The following is a 20,156-nucleotide window of genomic DNA, read 5'->3' on the forward strand; positions in this document are numbered from 1 at the left end:
AAATCCCGTGCCTGCCGGCCTAGTCTGGGTTTTTACCATAACCGGCATCGTCTCATTTCATTTGACTGCAATATTTTTTTTTCCCTCTCTCTCTCTTTCGCCGGTTACATTTCATTTCACAATTTTTTACATCTCTCTCTCACTCTCACTCTCTCATATAAGTTCTCCACATTTTTCACACCGAGAGAGAGAGAGAGAGAGAGAGAGAGAGTGGACTCAGAGTCACGCTGTTTTCTCTTAACCACTATTTCGCCGATTACTCTCTTCGCATTTCTCTGGTACTCTCTCTTTCTCTCTATCGATTTTGATAATGGTGAAGAATTGGATTGGAATGCGTGGTTTTCCGAACTAAGATTTTGCGATCCTGATGTTTGAGATCTTGTTGTTTGCTCGTTTTTTTTGAAGCACGCTAGATCTTCGTCTGTTTTAGTTTTTTTGTTGAATCCGTTTGTGTATCTGAGGGTTTATTTAGTTAGACGCTGGTAAATGCGATTTCTATGTTTTGTAATTCACACTATTTGCTTGGTTTCACTTGTAATTTGAATTTGAATTTTACTGTTTTTGACTGGATTGGGTGTTTGTTTTGTAGTGATATTCCTAATTTGTCAATTTAGGGATTTGCAAATGCTTGCGCACTAGTGTGTTTGTTTTTTTTTTGTTTTTATTACTAATGCATATTTTATTTCAGATTGTTTACTATGAGAGTGATAAGATCAAGCATTAGAACAAATTCTTATTTATTTTTGTTATTTTTCTAGTTGACACTTATTTAGATTAGGCTTTTGAATAAGATGAAATATAAATTTGATTATGGGAGGAGATTTAGAACTCTCCGTGTCAGTGTTTAGTGTCGTACATTTTTCTCATGGTTCGGGAAAAAGGAGGAGGGTTGTGGTGTCAAATAATAAAACGTTTGATGAATATGTGGTTGACCCTGATTAGTCTATTGAGGATCCGTGGTTGAATCCAAAATTTTGGGAGCTTTCAAATTGTTTGGTAAGTGATTGTCGATCTCTTATTATGTGATTAAGAGTTGATGGGTAATGTGGTGGAATACGAAAGGAGTCATTTAGCGTTAAAGATATCGGGTTTGAAGTTCCATTGAAAATACTAATGCTAGGATTTTAAATCTTTAAACGAATTGGAGTCAATTGGGCTTTGAAAAATGTGAAATCTGATCATAGAGATAGACTGAAAGTTATAAATGAAGCCAAATGGTAAGCTTTTATGATGTAGCTATATGGAAACTAGAACTTTGAGGATTGGATTCACCAAGGGGAAATATTTTAAGGGCACTAGTAAACGGCATGCATTCAAAGGAGAAAGGGTAGGTATGAAAATTGCTAAATTACGAATGCATGTGGTGCTTGATGAGATCCATGATGTGATATTTGTTTGATGTGCATGGCCAAAAGATGATGTTGTGGTGGGCCTTGTGGCATTGATAAAGTCAGGAGAGGCTTTGGTTAATACTTGTGTTTAATTCGAGTTGCAAAGATGGTCTAAAAAATATGGCATTGATAAAGTCAGGAGAGGTTATCTGTTGACTGGATCTCTACAATTCTTTTAGATCCTTACATGGGAAGCACCATGAGGTGCACATATAGACTGACATGTCAGATGCTTCAACAATTATCAAGGCATTTAAATACCGTTTTCACTTGTGATTGTTGGAAATGGTGATGGGAGTACATGGATTATAAAACTTAAGTTGGTTTATCTTCTAGGGTAGGAAGTGAGGGTGAACATGGGAATCTTCTTATATTGATTGAAATCTGGTTGTTATTTGTATTCACTTGCCTTTCTGTTCATGCTAAAATTTTATTTGAGCATATCAACAACAATCTGCATCCTATTTGTTCTATAGCATTGTTTATGATGAAAATGATTTCCGTTCTGTTCAGACTTCTATGCAGGAAGTGATGTCAGAGAATGCTCTTCGAGATCTCAATACAATACCCGGATCTGAGAAGAAGAATGAAAGCTCCAGCAAAGGGGGTTTTACAAAGCCTTACATTGGGACTGCAACTGAAAATCTTGAAGAATTCCAGAAGAAAAACTCTGTCTCCTTGGTTTCACCTCCAATGAATGGCAATGAGATTGCTAATACCGTATTAGAAACTGGAATTTCAGAAGTAGAATATATTGAATCTGAGAACTTGAATGATTTAGAAGATGTTGATACAAGTCTTAAGGTATTATTCTTCTTGTTTAAAATTATTCTGCTGGGCGGGGTTTCTTATTATCTTTTTATGGTGTTTGGTTTTGACTTTTAACCTCAGATGATTATGTGTGGATATTCTGATATATGGAGTTTAACTTTTTGTGTGATGTCTGTATTGTTCTGTTTAATATTTCAGACACTCTTAGCTGGACTGGAGTCTAAAGATTGGGTTTCGATGTGTGAAGCACTCAATAATGTACGCCGAATATCAATATTTCACAAGGAAGCAATGCTCGATGTACTGTAAGTTGCAAAATTTTACTGGATGATCTAATTGAATTGTGTAACAGAAATGTATGGTTAAATGTTTCTATAGATATCATTTAATTTGGGCAAATTTATTCATGTTGACCATGTACTGGTGAATAGGGGAGATGTGATTTTGCTCGTGGTGAAGTCCCTGAAGAATCCGAGAAGTGCTGTTTGCAAAACTGCAATTATGACATCTGCAGACATTTTCAATGCTTATAATGATCATATAATTGATTCATTGGACCCTATGGTAACTTGTGTTCTTTGTACTTTATTGCCATTTCAGGTTACCTAGCTTTTTATTGAAAGGCTCCTGCCATTGACATGTGAATTTATTCATTTTTTCAATGTGATCAAATGTGATGGGTGCAGCTGTTACAGCTTCTTCTCAAGTCTTCACAAGACAAACGTTTTGTATGTGAGGCAGCTGAGAGGGCTTTAGTAGCAATGACTAATTGGGTTTCCCCTGTTCTTTTGTTACCTAAACTGCAACCATATCTTAAGCACAAGAATCCTCGAATTCGAGCAAAGACATCAACGTGCTTCTGTCGAAGTGTTCCACGACTGGTAAGAAAAAGATAATAGATATACTCATTTGCTGATTTGTGTGTTTAATAAAATTTCATTTCTGCTTCCAATTTTTTTGTGCACTTGATAACAATTCATTTTATTTTAGATATCTCTTTTATATCATTTACTTTGTTTCATATCTTTCAATATCCTTATTCTTTTTTAAGAAAGGGAAAAGGCAATGCTTAGTGGGATTTATCAAAACAATGTAAAGAACTTTTGCTTATCGGTCTGGTTAAGACCCCATATATTGCTTATCGCTGTCTCCCTTACGTCTGATTGAACTTTAGATGATCCAATTCTTTTGTTAAATACCTAAATGTGGTTAATCCAAATAGTTAAATGCTTTTTGTGATTTCAGTGTTAATAATTTTTATGTATATATCCTATTAAGATCATTTGAGTGCTCTGTGTGGATGTATAGTTATTGCTACATAGTTTGCATCGGCCGCTGGTGCTGCTTGTTTCCTGCTCTGCTTTCAATGTAATTACCTTATGTGTATCCTGGCATTATGGGTCTAGGCACCCATCCTTGTGTTACATATATGACAAATGTTTTGTGCACCTACTTATTGTTGGTGTCACTTTTCTGCTATATTGACTCTGTAAACTTTTCATTGACCTTTGAGAAAAAAAGTTTAAGGGTTCCTTTGGAGTTTGGATATACCAATCCATACACCCACTGTAATTAGAACCTGATGCTCCATTCCCCTCTATTAATTTATGTGTGTTTGTGTTCAGGAACAGTATCATTCTTCACAGCAGAACTGTATTCTGATGCCCCCCCCCCCCCCCCCCCTTTTTTTTCTTTCTTTTTAGCATATTTGCCCCTCCCTCTATTTACCTATTTATGTACATACATGAGTGAATTTTCACTCTCAGTGGCTTCTTTATCTAACCCCATTTCCTCTTACCAATTTTTTTTTCTGAGCTATTGAAAAAAGAAAATTAAAATTTCACATTCATCTAAATGGTTTTTATACTGCTATAATATTCTTTTGATCATTATTTTTGGGGAGAGGTCCCTGGATCTACTGAACGTTTTGTTATTTTTTATTTTCGAATGTTTCTGTTTTTCACAGCATGTAAACCTATTGTTAAGTGGTTGTTGCGTATATCTGTAATTTTTGGTGAGGCTGATAAAAAAAATTAGGAGGAAAGAATTTCAGAAAGCACTGTGTAAAAAAAGGTAGCTGTAACTTCAAATATATATTTATATTGACCACATGGTGTACCTGGGTTTTCAGTGATGGGTAAGCTGTTCCACATTAGGTTTTGAGGAGTTCTTATCTCTAGTTAGTCCTTTTTATAGGGGGGGAAAACAAATTCTAAAGAATTACTTGCAATATTAGCCATCAATAGACATGGTATCTTACTGTGACTAGACACCTACTTTTTATTTGCCTTTATTTCCCTAATATGCTCATGTTGTTTATGTCAACAGGGTGTTGATGGAATTAAAGCATATGGTATTGACAAATTGATCCAAATAGCTGCATCCCAGCTCAGTGACCAACTTCCAGAGTCCAGGGAGGCTGCTCGAATCCTTCTTCTGGAGTTACAGACTGTATATGAGAAATTTCAAGACCTCGCGCCCACTGTGTCAGAGCATCCGGATATGGGCTCTTGGGAGAACTTTTGTCAATCAAAACTCTCTCCTCTAAGCGCACAAGCTGTCCTTCGTGTGACCAATATTGCTCGGGAGGGTCTTGTTTTGGGTTCCTGACACAAGCTATATAGAGAACATATAAGCTTTAGGGAGCAGTGTCCCCATTTACCAACATATATGAGCTTTAGCAAGCCTAGTCTACAATTACAATTTTTCCTTGCTTTTGGTTTGCTTCATAGTCCTCTTTTGTAAATACTACGAAACATTGAGATGTTTGGAATTGCGGTTGAAGCTTGTAGTCAAGCAGGAAAATTTTATGGTATCTCCCGAGTATTGTTTACTGCTAGTCACCATTTCCTTGAGATTTGTGCTACGTTTTAGGAGTTACATTGCATTCTAATAAAATTCAATTTAAGAAACCTAATTAAAAGCTTGCTTTTCTTCTGATTGTAATCTTAAGAAGGTGAGGGTTTTCTATTTTCTACCATTCTTTTTCCTGGTTATTGTAGTTATGTGTCTTGCAACGTTGGTGTTTTGGAGACTAGATGTAGATTATGCCTTATCAGGAATTTGAAAGTCACTGTCTTCGCAGGACCAAACACTTGGGGTTGTTTGATTGCCCCACAAATTTGATGGCTTCTTTACATTTTATATGGTTCTTAATAATCTAACATTGTGAATGAGGTAATTCAATAATCACAAATATCTAGTTGGATTGTTGGAATGTTCTCTTCCCTCTCCCATTGGACCTAAAGCTGGATAAAATTATTTGATTGATGCAAGATATATATATATATATATATATATATATATATATATATATATATTTAGGGAAATGACTTTTTTGACACATTAGGGCAATGACTTATTCACGATAGCAATGGTTGTATTTGTTTAGAGACAGTTTAAGATTATGGACTTGTCATTTGTGCTTTAAATGTTTTATTAAATGTAAACGGGCCTACCAAATTCATGGAACAACCAAACAGTCTTAGTGATTTATTGATAAGAATGGGCTTTTTACATTTAGATTATCGGTAACAGCTGTAAGGAAAATGGAAAATCCTTTAAAATATAAGAAAAACGTGTCAGTCTCATTGTCTAATCTGTATTCTGATAGGGTGCTTCGATCTGTGGACGTAGGAGTTTTTTCTTAAAATAATGATGTTCAGGGAAAAACAACTATTTCCAAACAATGCCTTCTCATTTTGTTTTCCAAAATCCTTCATTAAGTCTAGGGGTAAATGACTAAGTGGAGCTCTATGTGAGTGACTGTTTTAAAAATCTGTGAATTTTCTGGTGTCAGTGGTATAGATGTAGACTGTAGTAGAACTCAATACCCTTTATGTCACATAGATACCACATTGGCAAGAAAAGAGTAATAAATATCAACTGAGACAAACAAAGGTTACTAAGCAAATATGCTATCCCTAACTAATGGGTATGAAAATGGGTAAATATTTGATATGTTGTATAGAGTTAGATATTTAGGTTCATATTTTTCATATGTTATCTAACATGTTAAATTTACGCACACATATATTGAATGTGTTTGGTTTTAGTAAGGTAAACTTTTAGGCATTATTTTAGTTTGTCAAAATATTGTCTCAAGAATGAATATCTATAAGAGTTTTATAAGTTAGCTAGTACTTCTTGATGTTTCTAACAGAAATGTTTAAGATTCAAGTATCTTCTCCCCTTTTGTTATAACTATTGAATTATAAAAAATTAAATAAAAAAAGTGGATATATAAAAAAAAAAAATGAAAAAAACATTTGCCTCTACTACCAAACAAAAGGGATGTTAAATTTGAAGATTTATCAAGTCCATCTGCATCCCCTTAAAAGAGCTATATCATTTGGCCATTACAATTAGTATTTTGTAATGCACTTCTTCCAAAGACTTTCTAAATTTAAATAGTTTATTGACCGCTAAGCCTACGGGTCATCAATTTTTTCTTTTGTCTTTTTAGTTTATTTGTTTATGCACAACCTTTTATGGTCTTAAATTTCTAAGTACAACTCTACTTTAATAATCTCTCAATAAATAAGCTAATAGTAAAAGGTTGCATCCAAGTACATACAGAGGCATGCAGGGCTTATATTACCCACTAAATACCGTTAGTTGTCTTAATAACTATCTTTAAGTGACATGTTGAGTAGGCAAAAATGATGTAAAATCATTCTATTGGAGACTTATTGTGATTGGGCACATAATCCCTTAAACAAACAAGGTCACTTTAATAGTACATTTTATAAAGCGATTCTTGTAGGGTGCTTATAGAATCATTAACTAAGGGGATTTTGCACTTTAGAGAATTTTCAACAGTCTCTTCAAATTTGATAAAATTTGAAGGAGAATTTTTTTTTTCCCATTTTACCGAACCACTTTTTTTACACACCTTCCAACAATCTCGCTTTTTTAATTTTTTTTTTTTTTTTTTATACAAGATAGAATTTCTACTATAACTTAATCTAAGTGTAAATGTGTGTGAAACTCTCTCCTAGAGACTTGAACTCCGACCCTTGCCCCCCACACTCCACAAGCATTTATACTTACGGAGTGACCACCGCACCAAGGTACGTTGTGACCTTCCAACAATCTCTCTATTCTTTTTATTTTTTAATTTTTTTTAAACTAATAATTTTTATATATTTTTTATCCATAACTTTGAGAGAGAGAGAGAGAGAGAGAGAGAGAGAGAGAAAATATTTGATTAAAATGTTTTACCGATTTGCAATAACTCTCCATACCAAGAGAGTCCCTGTAAATCTCTAAATTCTAAAAATATTTCTCCATAATAGAAAAGATGTTGGAGCCCCATTTTGTGGTTTCACTCTCCAAGTTAGCTCAAAAATTGGTTTGAAGAGCTTGTTAGTCATAATTGTAATTTACCTCAATAGCTAAATTTAATTGACATCTTTCTTACTTTGTAACTATTTTTCTTCCATTTCATTACTTGTCCTTTTCTTTGCTATGCACCAGATTAAGAAAAGGAAAAAAAAAATTGAATGAATATAATCTTATTGTTTTTTTTCCCTTTTTATTAATTTATTTTTTGAGAAGAACCCTTCTTATTAATTAAGTTTACAAGTACAATATTTTCATAACAAAATTTGATAACATGTGTCCTATCACCTTACACATATCTGTTTACCAAAATCAAAACAGAAGCAAACTCAATGAATAATATTACCATCGTAACTCGCTAAAGTTACAAGTTATTATTGATTTTCACATATTCCAGTATATATTGAAATGAAATATATTGTCTACCATTAACAGTTTTCTATCTCAACAATTTATGTAAAATTTGTATATTATGTAGATCTATTGAAAAATCAAATCATGGAGACATGGACCCAGATTTCGTGAAATTCTGTGTTTGAAGACTATACCGTTTTCTTTTTGATGAATTCTATGTATTCATGTACCCCTTTTTCCCATTAAAAAAAAAGTGCCCTTTCTCTTTATAGGCAAAATAAGTTTGAACTTTGTACAACGAGAGAAGATAATTCTGACATAAAATTTTGTTGCTTTATTGGGCTCCATCTAAAACAACATCACAACTTAATGATAGAGTGATCCAACCACCACGGCTATAATGTGTGATGTATGACAGAATGATAAGTCAGGTAGATCTAAAAAAATTTGGTTAAAATAAAGCTTGATTTCTATATATTAGTTAGGGTAGGTATTTATGTTGGACATATGTAATCCACAAACTTTATTCCATTTTGGATGTCTTAATCACACATTAATAATTTATCTACTTTTTAATTGAATCAAATTTTGTATTTGGTAGATAATCTAAGAATTATTACATGACACTGACTTGAGATATAAAGAACCAACTTATACGTTGTCATGAGATAACTCTAATCATAGGACCTGGCCGGCTACGATACATCACACGTGGCATGAACCTTTTTTTTTTTTTTTTTGAGGAACTGTGACACGAACTATATTTTTGCTAACAACGATGTAGTGGATTCTTTTTTTCTTGATTGAGGATGATACATAATAGAATGTTAATGTTATATTATATTTTTCTCTTTAAATTAATTTGGAAAAAAAATCCATTTAAACTCCTCAAATTTCTTTTTATTGCATGTGAAATTTGAAAATCTAACTATTAGATTGCATGTTCTTATTATATGAACCTTCGTGCTTGCAAAGTTTCAAGAAAACCAAAGATTAATAGTTATGTTAACAATAACATGTTTAAATTTTTGTGGTGAAAAATTATGTATAAACAAGAAATTGATTGATTGAATAGTAAATAACACTAAATTTGATTAAAATTTGATATGCAATCTTAAGAATATAAAGAAAATACAATCTAACTGTTAGATTTTCAAAATTCACATTTAATATATATATATATATATATATAGTTGTAATGTAGAGAGAAAACTCGTTTATATTTTACCCTCAAATCAGGTATCTAGGATTGAATCTCGTGCAAAAAAAAAAAAAAAAAAAAAAGAAAGAAAGAAACTTTTTTGCTTTGAAAGAGGAAGAAACTTAATACAGGGGTTTGTTTCTTTTTCAGTTTCAAATGTTGTTTATTCTAATTAATCCATGAGATTTTCACCAACCCTTATTGGCTCCTATGCAAATGCAGAGGTTTCTCAAAAGTCAAATCATTATATGACCTGTTATAGAGTGGTCCAGCTTGTATGTTTGGTGACCGACCAGCTTGGATTTTATGAGAGATTAATTACTGTGTTCCACTTCTGCTAGGAGAGAATCAGAAAAATACATTCTATACATCATGTTTAAATCAAGTGAAATGATATATCATATAAATATATGAGGATATAGGAGAAAAAGAATGTTTATCAATGGGTTAAAAGTTCAAATAAATTGATCAATTGGAGGGCTTCTCAAATCTCAACCAATCTCAATGAGGTTGGAAATTCAAAACACTCGAATGTGAAAGCATTAAAAATGTATACAAGTAACCAAAGCGCCTTGTAGTGTGCTTTTTTTGTCCATATTTGTATATGATAATTTAGTTTATTTAAATTTAGTCTAAGCTAAATTTTGTTTGTTTAGGACACGGAAATAATGCATCAAAGAAGATAAGAGTGAATCTTTTATGTGAACACTAAAAAAAAGCTACCTTTCTTATCATGATTTAGGCAGCTCTTGTCTTGACCAATGATCATGATTCATGGGGTCAGTGGTCACCCCTATTAATGAAGAGTGGCTTAGGGCAGTGACATGAAGCTTTGGATGTTTACAATTACTACTTCCATTTAGTAGTTGTATATACAACAAGATGGCAGAGTTGCCTTTTGACTGATGCTATAGGGTGCCTCATATTCATTGAAACGAGTTGCTTAATCTGCCAAAACCATATGAAAAGAGAGAGCTAGAAAGTTTGCGGGAAAGGTCTACATTCATCATCAACCTTTTTTGTAGCTTGACGTTAATGGTACTTTCAGTCCTTGACTAGTGACTATACATTCCACCTTTGATAGGTCTTAGTCTTGGGTTTTATTGATTCATTATAGTTACTGGGTATTAGTGCGAAACTATATATATTGAAAGTTCATTTATTGGTAGGTGCAACCGGAAAAGAAAAAGAAGAATAAAGAAGTTGCCTGATTTAGTGTTCTAAAGCTTCAAGTTAAAAGACACATTTAATATTTTAGTATTTTAGTATTCAGTTTTAATGCTTTATTATTTAATAATTTTTTTACAATTTTTTAATTCAAAAAATGTCAAATTTTACATAAATATTACAAAAGCCCATGACTCAATCTTGAATTTGTAGGCATAAAGCATGCAATTATAATTGTCTCTAGTTTTTTTAATAAATAATATAATACTATTTATATTAGATTTTTTTTTTTATTTTTATCAGATTTTTTTTTTGGGCTAGATTTGTAACTTTGGTTCTTTACCTAACCACTCTAGATTGAACACCCCCCCCCCCCCAATAAACATTAAATACACTTGTTGACATATATAAATGAATTTCTTTTTCTTTTTAAAACAAAACCACCCCACTAGGCCACATTTTCTAATTAATATCTTCTCTTTCTACTCATCAAATTTCTCTTACACCAGAAACATTTCTTCACATATTCAGTTTTTGGAAGTTGTGAGTTTCTTGAGGTATGGCAAAATATGTTGTGTTGGCTTGAATAATGTTTTTCTTTGAAGAAAAGAAAATATAAGTTGGCAATGGTTTTTACTTTTCAAGAGTAGGTATAGGGCAAAGGATTCTAAGCTTTTGAATGAGATTCAAGAGATATCTTCAGAAAGATTTTGATGAATAATGAACTCTTGAGTTTGGCAACAAAGGTCTTTGTAATGGCAATTATCCTATCTGTCACACTTTTATTTGGTGGAATTTTGGTCTTGGTCTTAATCCATGTTTGTATTGTTGGAAGGTCCTTTAGAAGAGGATTCCCTGATGGAAATATCGTTGAGAGAGGCAGCACTGGAAGCACAAGCATGTCTAGGGATGACTTAGAGAAGCTTCCTTGCTTTAATTACATAGCCAAAGATGAGAGAAGTAGCCCCGTGGATTGTGCAGTTTGCTTGGAGAACTTCAAGATGGGTGATAAGTGCAGATTATTGCCCATATGCAAGCACAGTTTTCATGCTCAGTGTGTGGATGCATGGCTTTTGAAGACACCCATTTGTCCACTTTGTAGAACCTGTGCTGACTTGAAGATAGTTGGTTCAATTTTAGGTGAAGAAAGTAGCCATTTCAGTGATCTTAGTGTTGACTTGAGAGGGAGCCAAACTACAGAAAGTAGTCACCTAAGTGATATTAGGATCGATTTTAGAGAGAGCTTGGCAATAGAAAGTGACCATTATAGTACTATTAGCATAGAACTTGGAGAGAGCCAGGCAGTGGAAAACACCCATTTGAATGATGTTGGCTTTGAATCACAAGAGAGCCATGTAAATATGGTTGGGAGTCAGTTGAGTTCCAACCCCTCTCCTTTGCCTCAGATTGCTTTGCAAACTGATGTATGAGATTCCTTGAATAGTTGAAGTGTATATTTCTTAAGGTTCATTTGTTAAGCTATGATGAACAGACCAAGTTATACTACTTTCTTTTTTCCTTGTTTAGATCTATCTCTACAATTTGAACACACACGTCTCCTATTTGTTTGCTTGGTAGATGTAGCTGATCTGCTGATGGGTGCTTGTTTCCTTTTTGAAGAATGTTACTGTACCATATTTTAATAATAGATTTTAAGTAGTAAGTTGTTACCAGCTCTTATTGGTAAGCAAAAAATAATAATAGATTTAAATTTGAATTAATAATAACTTATCATGTAGTTTTTATTGTGAAAGTATTATAAAATGATGTGAAAGTAACTTTTTTCTTTCCTTTTATGTAGCTGTGATGGCATTCTTTAGCTCATGTGGGTGACAATTTTGTTCGTAAATAAGAGAAAAAGTTTGCCCACACTACAATCTCAAAATAATGCTTTGAAATAAGGTCTACAATCCCAAAATAATGCTTTCTTAAAAAAATCCCAAAATAATGTAGGTTAAATTGCATTTTTGTCCTCAATTTATTTCATAATCTTCCTTGTTTCTCAAAAAAAAAAAAAAATCATAATCTTCCTTAATTTTAAAATGTTTCAAGAAGTATTTATTGTCATTTGGAAAAAAAAATTGATATGGAAAACGAAATTCATAATCCAAAATTACTTTGATGACCTGGAAGTTATGATATGGTATGAATTTTGTCTAGTAGGTCAGTATTTTTCATCATCATATAATTGTAAGGAATTTTTTGAAATGATTTAAAAAGTATTGAAGTGAATTATTTTAAAGTCTAAGGAACATTTTGAAATAAAATCAAAGTTAAAGGCCAAATATGCATTTTAATGTTGTAAAATATAGGTTGGATACAAATCATGTCGGTGGGCCCATTATAGGTCAAAGGAGCATTTTCATATGTAATAAGCAGGCCCAATCTGTACTCAGAGCTAAAAAGAAAATTTAACAATGACAGCAAACTGAACTTCATGAGGCCCAATTAAAGTGCCTGACGGAATCAAATTAGAGATAATTCAAAGAATGGATCTCTGTAACATTTATTGTATTAAATATACATTGGGCTCCACATGACAATAAGAAGATAATATTAAGTCCAATTAGAGGACCTCTGTTGCATGTATGGCTTGGGCAGTTGGGCTCTATAAGAAAGCATTAGATCCAGTGGATGGGTTAGTATTGCATCTATAGATTGGGCTTTGAGATCTTGGCCAAATTGGCCCAATACCACATTTTTACAAAATTTTTAGGCAAAAAACACTGTTTCGAAATAATTGGAGATATACCACTTTTTTCAGTACTCGAGCTCATGAAACTCGAGCACTAGATTTTATAGTTCCACCGTGGCATGCCAGCATAGCATTTCAGATTTAAAAAATGCCACTTAGTACTCGAGTTTCATGGACTCGAGTACTGTATATTGTGGTACCTGAGTTCACTAAACTTGGGTACCAATCTGTGTATTTAAAAATTCCCCCTGGTACTCGAGTTTCTTGGACTCGAGTACCATTTCCATCGTACCCTCTTGCCCACACTTAAACTCTCTGAACACCAACCCACACTTAGCTTACTCCCTTTCTTAGTCTCCCTCTCACTCTAACTCTCCCACACGCTCTCAATCTCCCTCTCAATCTCGCTCTCATTCTCAGTCTCGCTTTCGCTCTCAGTTTCGCTCTCGTTCTCATTCTCAGTCTCCCTCTCGCTCTCGGTCTCCCTCTCAGTCCCGGTCTCGCTCTGTAGTCTTCCTCTTGCTCACGGTCTCTACTCTCACTCTCGGTTTGCATCTTCACAAGGTATGTCTCCTTATCTCAATATTTGTTTGAGCATTGGGTATTTGTGGGTATATGTGGGTATATGTGGGTATTTGTGGGTATTTGTGGTGTAATTTTTGAATGTTTTTTGTTGTTGTTGTTGTTTTTAATGAACATTTTCATGTGTTATTAGAGCAATTAGTCATTGTAGGACACAGACACAGCCACCAAACGGAAACAATTTATAAAAGAGTGTTTGGATTATAAGGAAATTTCTAGTACCACTGCATTTTATATAGTTTTTCTCTCGTATCATTTGGGTTTGCACCGACCACTTAGTGAAAGTTGTTTTAGTTGATAGCTTGATGAAACTTCCTTATATTACCATTTGACTTCTTAATTTCACAATGCAAAAAATGGGCATATACTGCATATTTTCATTTCTCATACCCAACAACATGTTGAATTTAGATTTAAATTCAAACTATGCCCATCAAGAATGCAATTATTTTGACAAGGGTTGACAGAAATTTTCAATTTTAAGAATAAATTATGACCTTTTTTTTGGAAACAAATCATTATTCGAGTCCCCTAGCCAATGCAATTTGGTTATACCAATTATGTACAAAAATTCCTGACAATGTAAATTCTCATAAAATCTTGCTTCATACTCATAATTTCCCAAAATTTTGGACAATCTGATCTAGTCCTCCATATTGTTTCTGAAAAAATAGATCTAGTCCTCCATACTGATTTCATATCAATTAACTACACCAAAAATTAACTGTGTACACTGACACTGAATTAATAAGTTTATCAACCAATTCTACCACTACTTAATTGGTTTGGTGAGTAAGTAATGCAGCAATGGACATGCTGGATTCATGACAATCCATATGTTCCAACAACAGAAAGATAGAAAAATATTCATGTAATATATTAAGTTTAGTTTACTTACGATTTAGAGATAAGTCAGGATAAGTGACAAGAGCTGGCTTGTCCTGATCCCCAAACACAGCAACAGACATAGAACCGTGACAAGTTTTTACAAGATGCTCCTGCAAGACATTTTTCAAAGTGCAAATACAAATTTTAGTCATATTTTGAAAAAGGTTTTGCCAAATCTAAAAGGGCTATTTCCAATGAAGAATATGCTTTAGATCTAGGATGACCTTAATGTAATAATATATGCTTAGAATATATAGAGGATTCATAGCTAAGCCTAAATTTTTTTGGGGCTTGATGTTGTTGAATAATGAGTAGGATTCTTGGACTACTTAACATTCTAAAGTTTAATTCATTTTTTCTTATGATATGAGTGAAGGCTGCATTAGATATATATTATTGCCATTTTCAGTCAAATATATTTATAATTAAAAATAAATATATTATTGTCACTTAATGGGCCATTAATCACCTTTAATTTATGCCAGATATGGACCCACATCGAGCAGGACGCTCTATACAGACTGTCTTGATGAGGCAGACTGTGCATCGTTCAAGTTTGCTTTGGGATGCTCCTTTGGAAGGCGAGGTATGCATTTGTCCAAAATTGTAGTCAATATATGTAGTAGAAAGATTGGAGGCATTTAAGTTTGAAGCGTAATTATTACGTGCTTAGTGAATGCTATTTTAATACTAAGCCGCTCTGTTTGTAGGAAGTGCCAGGTGTACTGACTTGTCGTCACCGAGAGAAAGGTCTATTTGAAGGTGGGTTAGATCCACAGATTGCCACTTATACCATAGATGCAAGGTTAGATGGGCTACTTCGGGTCCCACATATGGACCTTGACCATGCACTAATCACGGCCTTAGTGGAGAGATGGTGGCCAGAGACGCACTCATTCCACTTGCTCCACGGTGAGATGACCATCACCCTACAAGACATAGAGGTCATAATGGGGGTACCTGTACATGGCTTGCCGGTGGTGGGATTTACCCATATGGACAAGTGGCGTGACTTTTGTATGGAATTGCTAGGTACCCCCCCTCCACCGGACAGACCAGTCGGTACGAAAAAGAACACTGCAGTGTTGGAAGGGCCAAGCATAAAAGCCAAATGGCTTGAGGAGCAGTTTTGCAACCTTCTCCCTGCTGACGCCATTGAGGTGCGTGTGCAGCAGTATACTCGGTTTTACATACTCCAAATGTTGGGTAGTATGCTGTTTATGGACAAGTTTGGCGAACGACTCTTAATCATGTATCTACAATTTTTCAATCCAATCAGCAATGGAAAGAACTATAGTTGGGGTAGTGCAGCACTAAGTTGGCTATATAGACACCTCTGTAAAGCATCAGAGAAGACAGCCAAGCAAATTAGCGGTGCACTGCTGTTAGTGCAGTTGTGGGCGTGGGCGAGGTTTCCATACATATGTCCTGTGATGAGGCATCCACACCAGGCACTGCCCCTAGGTCCACTTGGTATCAGGTATGTAGGATCTTAGCTAGTTATCATTTTACATTTTCGCATTAACTTTTTCGCATGGGAATTATGTACGTAACTAATATGAAGGTTATGTCTGTATTGTTTGCTAGATGGAAAGGGGGCTAAGATAACAACTGAACATCCAATGCACGTCCTACGCGCATATTGTGTGTTGCTTGCTTCGCTACGGCCAAATCAGGTATCGACCTTTACAAGTGGGAACTACTTTGGCATGTAGTTGTTGTACTTACAATTCGCTTTGGAATGAATAAACCTAATACCTTTCAGAGTTAAATATTGTTGCCATGTATTGTTCACATTCGTTACACATTTTTTCTAATTATATTGTTATTATGGTTGTTTGCATCTGTTGGGTCATTGTAAATTGTCTAGGAGCCATATAGAGATTATTTGGGTTCCCTGCCCACATATTGTACAGCAGGCCAAGACATATGGAGGTCCATCGTGCCGCTTATACATTTTTGGATGGTTGAAGGCCATCACCCCGAACGTGTTCTCCGACAGTTTGGGATGAAGTATGACGTACCGGTCAATGTCAATACTTCAATTGAACTCCACAAGATAACACTCCAAGGCAAGCAAGAAAAAAACTGGGCTCAAGAACATGCCACGCATATTGCTAGATGGGCTGCGCACGCCATAATTACTGAAGCACCGCCCTTTCATGGGGTAATGAGCTACAATGACGAGTATATGGTATGGTATCGTCCCATCACTGTTCAACATATTACAAAAGAGACCTCTACTGGGACACTTTGGTAAGTTTACAACGACTGTTCTGTTATAAATGTACAACCTTCAAACTTTGGTAAGTTTCTAACACTACTCTTGTAGACTTGTGACAGGTTGAATCACAGTTGAGGATTCTAGTGAAGTGCGAACCAGGGTCCGAGATCTACATCGAATGTATTAATGCCTTGCAATCTGTTAAAGAGATTGGTCGGTTGACCTTGGACGTTGCATGCATTGCAGGCAATACAAGTGAACTGGCTGTAAGGCGTGGTCGGCAAGCAGGTGGATGTCAAGGGCATGGACGTCGTCAATCTAATCAGCGTCATACATCTAGTTGGCGTCCCACAACTGGTCGTCGTCACATATCTGGGGGGTGTCACACACCCGTGCATGACCACACTATGGACGAGGCAAGTCAAACAGCAGATGAGATGTGTTTCGACACTGGTTATGACATGGGCTCCATGGCACATGATGATGCGGGTCCATCCCACACATTTGCCCATGGGGAGACATGTCGGTCCCCATCCATGGTTCGCGATGATACCTGCCCACCCATATCCTCTATTACATCTCCGTTGCCCACCACCCGTACATCTCCCCCACCGACTACCGGCACTGGCCCCGCAGATGTACATGGTAGAGATGAGATGAGATTCATGCCCACCCCTGGGCTACCCACCCCTAGTGCCATCCAGATAGAGATACCCACCCCCCCCCCCCCCACCAGAGGCTTCACACATTGAGGATCGGCCGCGAAGGCCGCAACGAACACGGACACATCCTCCTGACTGTGGGACTGGACATGGTACTATTCATCGATTTAATATCGATTACTTATACATCTCTTTATGTAATATGATTTGATTATTAGTATTTGCTTGTGTTCTTTTCAGGCAAGGTGAGACCAGTCAAGGAACCAGTAAGGAGAAGAAAACGGGGATGATTTTCGATGGTCAATTCGCAAAGGGTTTTGACTAGACCTTGTGACTGCCCTACCCCTTCCACAGGTATGTAGCTAGTTTTCTGGGTGAATCAATATCAGATGTTTCTAGAGTTGAAGATAAGGTAGTAGACTAGTAGTACACCTAATTTGTCTTTAAATCTCTAAGAAGTGACCCATCTGTTTTAATTTATTGTTCTTTCCCTATTTGTTTTATTTGTTTTTATGGCTTATTGATTGGTTAACTATTTGTAATTAGCTAAATTTCCCAACTTTTTGTTGTTGTTTTGAGTCGTCGTTGCGTGCTTTAGCTTGAAAATATGATGGGAGAGACACTCACAGTTGGGAAATGCATGTCTTATGCACAGTGGAGAGACACTCACAGCTGCCTCAAAACCATGGATGTGTCTGCCTCAAAACCTAGTATGCATTTATGGACCTAGAAGAAGTTCAAGGGCTGCAACAAATTAAGGCCGGGTTTTATTCATATTTTAATGGTCAACAGCATGGAAATAGAATTTGGACTGGGTGAGATTTGTTGTTTATATATACTACATATTTAGGTTGAGCTATTGATCAACTTCAATTATACTTAGGAGTAGTTGTTCGGAAGGAAAATCAGTTAGAAACTGCATTCTAAATTGCGCTAATAAATATTTAGACTCTTCATAATGTTCTTACACTTTATACTCATTTTGCAGTGTTGTAAGTGGCATTGGAGTCTCTTTTATTGAACCTTTGTACTACTCGTCATTTTTCAGCCGTGAGAAGGTATATGGCTACTAAGATGACTTTGAACGGTTAGTAGCTAATTTCTATAACTTTTTTTTATTTCATATCTAGTGTTTTGATTGTTGGCATACTCTTGTATACTTCCCATGTATTTGGTTGTGCCCCTTTTTGCACATTTATAAATGAATACATTATAAATATAAGTTAATAAAATTGTTTCTTTTGGCAATCAAAGAACAAAATACCTCTTGTGAAGATTTGGGTGCATTAGAGAGTAAAGACAATTTTTATGTCATATTAAACATGACACACCAAATTGGTTAAGTGCACATGCTAAATTTTAGTTGCATGATTTTGGTAGTTCCTATAGGATAGAACACAAGCACTACTCTGGTATAAGCATTATTGTACCAATTTGAAAACAGTGCAAAGAAAGTAGTTTATGACAATTTTTAAAATTTTATGGTTTAGAATCCAGCACACTCTTTGTCCTGTTAACCATCACCATCAGTGGTTCCATAATCCCAACCATGGGTCTGCCCTTTCTCCAGCTTTTCCATTACTCTGATTAAACTACTGCACATGCTGGAAATCTATCAACACCATTACCCCGGCCAAAATGGCCAAATACCACAATTTTCAGAAATTTGTAGCAAAAAAACACTGTTTCGGAACTAAATTAGGAAATACCACTTTTATGGTACTCGCGCCTGGCAAACTCGAGTACCATTTGGAACTCGAGTTTAAGACACTCGAGTTCTTAGAAGTTTTGCCACCGTGGCACTGCTGAGGTGGAAATTGGGTGATTAAAAAAAATAATGTGGTACTTGAGCTTGGTATACTCGAGTATTATGCAACACAATACTTGATTATACCATGCTCGAGTACCTTTTATAAATAAAATGCTGTGTATTTTATTTCTACGGTACTCGAGCTCACCAAGCTCGAGTACCTTGTAACTTTTTTTTTTTGGACTATTGACAAATAAACATAAATATAAAATGCTGTTTATTTTATTTCTACAGTACTCGAGCTCACCAAGCTCGAGTACCATGTAACTTTTTTTTTTTGGATTATCGACAAGTAAACATAAACATAAAATGGTGTTTATTTTATTTCTACAGTACTCGAGCTCACTAAGCTCGAGTACCTTGTAACTCTTTTTTTTTTCTTCTTCTTTTCAGATTATCAACAAATAAACATAAATATAAAAATAAGTAGCTTTTTTATGTTTTTATTTATTTAAATAGAAGCATTGTAAAATACAGAGATTTTAATTTCAAAATATGAATTTAATTTCTATATTAAGTAAAACTGTTCACCGTTTTTTCATAAAAATTGTTCACTGTTTTCTGCATAAACTATTTCTAGCATTCTGCATAAAATTATTTTCTATTCAGCATTATTTAAAAAATTGTTCACTCTCTTTTCTGCGGAAATTATTTTCTGTTCACTATTTAAAAATTGTTTGATGTTTTCTCATAAAACACCTAATGAAATCATGTTTTCTAAAATTAAACACCAAATCTGAATGCTTTTTCATGTTTGAATTTCATAATAATCGAATATATATTTCTGCATTGATAAAATCTGTTTCTACATTAATAAAATTTGCTCTCTGCACATCATGTTTACTATATATTCGAATCTGCTTATTGCATTTATAAAATCTGTTTTTTGCATTAAGTAAAACTGTTCACTGTTTTCTCAAAAAAATTTATTACTATTTTCTGTATAAACTATTTCTAGCATTCTGTATAAAATTATTTTCTGTTCAGCATTATTTAAAAAATTATTCACTCTTTTTTCTGCGTAAATTATTTTCTGTTCACTATTTAAAATTTTTTTCACTGTTTTCT

General features: G+C 34.7%; 2 protein-coding genes across 2 annotated transcripts; both read left to right on the plus strand.

Moving 5' to 3' along the window:
- The first annotated feature begins 26 nt into the window (after window positions 1-26).
- Window positions 27-5,079, plus strand: LOC142622037 (uncharacterized). Its single transcript, XM_075795446.1, has 6 exons — window positions 27-278; window positions 1,905-2,195; window positions 2,361-2,467; window positions 2,594-2,726; window positions 2,849-3,043; window positions 4,491-5,079. The coding sequence occupies exons 2-6, from the start codon at window positions 1,911-1,913 to the stop codon at window positions 4,770-4,772; spliced, it is 1,002 nt and encodes a 333-aa protein (XP_075651561.1). The 5' UTR covers window positions 27-278; window positions 1,905-1,910; the 3' UTR covers window positions 4,773-5,079.
- A 5,572-nt stretch (window positions 5,080-10,651) lies between these two features.
- Window positions 10,652-11,731, plus strand: LOC142622460 (putative RING-H2 finger protein ATL49). The gene has a single exon (XM_075795925.1). The coding sequence runs from the start codon at window positions 10,941-10,943 to the stop codon at window positions 11,655-11,657; it is 717 nt and encodes a 238-aa protein (XP_075652040.1). The 5' UTR covers window positions 10,652-10,940; the 3' UTR covers window positions 11,658-11,731.
- The last annotated feature ends 8,425 nt before the right edge of the window (window positions 11,732-20,156 follow it).

This window comes from Castanea sativa, chromosome 1 (assembly GCF_040712315.1).
Source record: "Castanea sativa cultivar Marrone di Chiusa Pesio chromosome 1, ASM4071231v1".
Taxonomy (NCBI): domain Eukaryota; kingdom Viridiplantae; phylum Streptophyta; class Magnoliopsida; order Fagales; family Fagaceae; genus Castanea; species Castanea sativa.

What these genes read in the sequence shown, in the direction of transcription:
- LOC142622460 (XM_075795925.1), top strand. Translation starts at nt 10,941, where the DNA reads ATGAATAATGAACTCTTGAGTTTGGCAACAAAGGTCTTTGTAATGGCA.
- LOC142622037 (XM_075795446.1), top strand. Translation starts at nt 1,911, where the DNA reads ATGCAGGAAGTGATGTCAGAGAATGCTCTTCGAGATCTCAATACAATA. An exon ending in GAAGCAATGCTCGATGTACT is followed by an intron (nt 2,468 to 2,593) that starts GTAAGTTGCAAA and finishes ACTGGTGAATAG; the next exon opens with GGGAGATGTGATTTTGCTCG. An exon ending in GTCGAAGTGTTCCACGACTG is followed by an intron (nt 3,044 to 4,490) that starts GTAAGAAAAAGA and finishes TTATGTCAACAG; the next exon opens with GGTGTTGATGGAATTAAAGC.